General features: G+C 45.6%; 1 protein-coding gene across 1 annotated transcript; it reads right to left on the bottom strand.

Moving 5' to 3' along the window:
- Positions 1-336: 336 nt before the first annotated feature.
- On the bottom strand, positions 337-1991 carry LOC140709890 (protein FRG2-like-2). The gene is given in 5 exon segments (XM_073010352.1): positions 337-400; positions 402-846; positions 1171-1248; positions 1478-1558; positions 1817-1991. Coding segments are annotated over 5 exon segments (843 nt in total).
- Positions 1992-3640: the final 1649 nt, after the last annotated feature.

The following is a 3640-nucleotide window of genomic DNA, read 5'->3' as shown; positions in this document are numbered from 1 at the left end:
TTGTATTTACTTTTCTACAATCTAAAATATGCAAATTCACGATTACATTCTAATATTTTTCTGATTATACAGAAATGCACTACTGTCATCAGACATCCGAAAGGCATCAAATGTCTAACATGGAATATAAAATTTGTCTATAGCCTTAGTGCTCTGCAAAATGCAGGGCTCACAATTCTGAGTATGCCACTCAAGTTTCTTTCCTATGACTTCTTCAAGTTCTGTCATTTATTAACACAGTGCATCCAAAATTGTCACTGCTGGTCATCTGGAAGAATCTGAGAAGTAACAGGTCCTTGTTCTCATTCCCAGAGATGCATCCTCTGCTGAATAGGGTCAAGGTGCTCCCAGCTCAGCCTCATCTGATCCACTGACAGGCTCAGTTATCTCCCGCCCAGGGATGGGCTTCTCTATCCAGGGCTGAATCCCCAGAACCAGGCAGTGTGGCTGGGACAAGCCAGCCCTCAGCAGGGAAGACATAAGCTGCCTGGGTGGACATGGAATACAAGGTCTGCACCTGGGCACACAGAGGCCCCCGGAGCTGAGTGAGCAGTGTGAGCTGCTCCCAGGTCAGTGGAGAACGGATCTGCTGTGCCCACACCTGGGCTAGGTCTTGATAAATAGCCTCCGACATAGCTCGCACAGAGGTCACCAAGCTTTTTCGAAGTGACGGTGTTTGGACTCCTAGGACCCGAGACGTGTGCCGCTGGCTGCGCCCAGTGCGGGCCCTGGAATGTCCCCCATGGTGGCCATCACAGGTCTCCTGGATTTCACTGTTGTGCACAGCAGTGGAGGATCTTGATTTTTTTTTCAGCGTCAAGCTGCACTCTTCTTCTGGACAGTTCCCTGCAAAGAAAGCATGTGAGAGACTCGCCAGAACAGTCCCCACAGACCCTCATTTCCAGAACCCCCTGTGCACCCAGGTGAACCCCACTTGTCTCTCCCACTCCTTCCTGACCATCTCAGCACTGGAATGAAGTGAGGTTGAACCCCTTGTGAGTCCCCAAATATTCTCAGAGTGCTAAGATCTCAAAAATTTACTTGTCGCTAAGTAACTCCCTTTCTGCTCAAGCCTCGTATAAAAGTTTCCTGATTATTTACCTTTTGAGGCAAACCAAAAACAAAAAAACCCACCACTACCACCACCAACAAAAAACACCAAGATTCTACCTGCTCTGTCTTGGCAGCTGTCCTTGGAACTGATTTTTCTTTTCCTGCAGTTTTCCCGGTATGAGCTGGACTCTGGTTCTGTGAATACAATGAGAGTTTGAGAAAGTGCCTCCAACTGAACACCCTGAAATTCCTAGTCCATCCTGGACACACAGGAGCTCAGGTTCCCACCAAACCCCAGCTCTCTTCTGTTCTCCAGTGTCCAGGATCTGCACCGCCCTGGCTGCCAAGGAGCTCCCGGTTTTCTGACCAGGGGAGCCAGAGTTGCTGGCTGGTCCCTTCTTGCCTGGAAAGAGTCAAATCTTACAGGATCCAGCAGTGCTGTTCCCGGCCTTGAGCTTGGTTTCCTCAGAATTCTCCTCCTTGTTTGGGTTGGGCTCCGATCCTGCTGCAAAAGGAAGTTTAGATGACTCACTTCTCCCTAGGCAGAGTCCCATAGTCTATCTCTGATGAGTTTTTGCAGATCAGTCCTTCATGTGAAGTTCTGCCAGCATCACGAGTGAACACATTTCTCAAAGTCCCCTGAGGGCACCAAGCCATTTCCCATCCCCAAATCTCAAAATAAAACCCTACTAAAGACACATGGCTCAGTATCCCTGATTCCAACTCTCCTTCCAGCCTCCATGGGAGCAGCCCAAGGCCTTACCTTGCCTTTGTATGTGCTTCTCACTGGAATGGGAGGAGGCCGTCTTGCCTTTTCCTTTGAATGGTTTCTTCTCATCTGGGCCCCTTTCTGTAAAGATCTGTGGGGAAGGGGGCTGGTCAGTGGGGTGCTGGATGGAGGAGCAGTGGAGACCGGGGTCTTCATTTCCCTTTCCCATGTTGACGCTCAAGTGAAAAGAGGCCGCTCTTTCACGTCCAAAGGCGGACTGCTGGTTATTCCGCTGGACCTGCCTTTATACGTCCCTCGGCTGGGCGTGGCTGACTCTTATTGGCTGAACAGGTTTCTCCTTCCTGCTGCTTCTTAGAGCCTCAACAGGAAGTTTCTTGCTGTAATTCTACTGGGGGCCTAGACACAGTTAAGGAGAGACTTTTTCAGGATCCTGTCATAGTGACAAGAAAACAAAGAACCGGGAGCACAGAGATCAGAAGAAGATCGGGGAATCATTTCTTCTGATTTCTGTCTCAGTCATATTTTGCACAGAAAGAGAATTTATTATACATAGTGTTAACATTGTATACATAGATATTATACTTTCTTAAATGCTTGGAAACAACAAATGTCAAATTATAGTTGATTGTATTAGATCCACACATATATGATGAAATAAAAATGCAAAGAAAAAATAAATACCAAATGAAATGGCCCATCCTACCTTAAAAATGGGGAAGATAATTAGATCAAATGCAATAAAATTGAATTGATTAGATTAGAGCCAGTGCTAACCTAATCAGCCCTTAATTCCTGAGGTAGCAAAAAGTCTAGGTGGAAAAACATTACCCCTTTCTCACCCTGCCTCAGTCATCCTGGGAGCACCACTCTGTTCTGTGGAATTTATTCATCCTCCCTAGTAAAAATGGACTTGATTCCAAACAGGTAACCCAACTGATCACAAGGAAAACAGCCTAGATTCTGAACATTCAGCTCCTGTCTTCACACAGCAGACACCACCCGAATCCCATCAAAGCCCACATTGTTTCTCAACATCCACCATCAAGACATATTCCAGGGCAGCCTCTCAAAATTGCCTCAGTGAGACAGAACAAGGTGTGGTGGAGCTCTAGGTTCAGAACAGCGGCCTCATCCCTTCCTACTGCAGCAGAGTCTGTCTCTGCTGGTCAGAGCCCTCAGACTACAGAAGGGTTAGTTCATGTCCCAGCAAGTGTTTCCTGGCTGAAACACTTGCTGGGACATGCTCCTGGTTCTTTGTTTTCTTGTCACTATGACAGGATCCTGAAAAAGTCTCTCCTTAACTGTGTCTAGGCCCCCAGTAGAACTACAGCAAGAAACTTCTTGTTGAGGCTCTAAGAAGCGGCAGGAAGGAGAAACCTGTTCAGCCAACAAGAAGTTTTCCTTCTTGTCTCCCCGTCTGCTGAGGAAAGCATGCAGGAATGAGACCTTCTGTGTTAGGGAGTACTCAGCCTCCAGTCCCAGATGACTTGATTGACTGATGAGCTGATTCCCTGAGGAGGAGAAAGAAGCAGGGAAGAGACTGTGTTGGGTGAGTCTGTGTTTTCCCAGCTGTGCTATCTGTGCAAGTAGTGGAACCAAAAAAGATATTAGTGGTTGACAGACACTGACTAGTGAAATTATCTGAATGTAAATGGAACTTATAATATCGTTATATTGTATAATATTATGATATATAAAATTTATTTGACATCTAAATAAATTTTGATATATTATGATATCATAATATCATATACAATTTGGTCAGGTAATTTTATAAGAAAATTGAGTTAAATTCTATAACAACATTAACATATAAACTCAATAGAAAGCTAGGAAAATTGCTCTTGTGTAAATTAC

The sequence above is a fragment of the Chlorocebus sabaeus genome, chromosome 23, assembly GCF_047675955.1.
Source record: "Chlorocebus sabaeus isolate Y175 chromosome 23, mChlSab1.0.hap1, whole genome shotgun sequence".
Classification (NCBI taxonomy): domain Eukaryota; kingdom Metazoa; phylum Chordata; class Mammalia; order Primates; family Cercopithecidae; genus Chlorocebus; species Chlorocebus sabaeus.
Note: the sequence above shows the minus strand (reverse complement) of the source record. Positions and strands in the feature narration are given on the sequence as shown.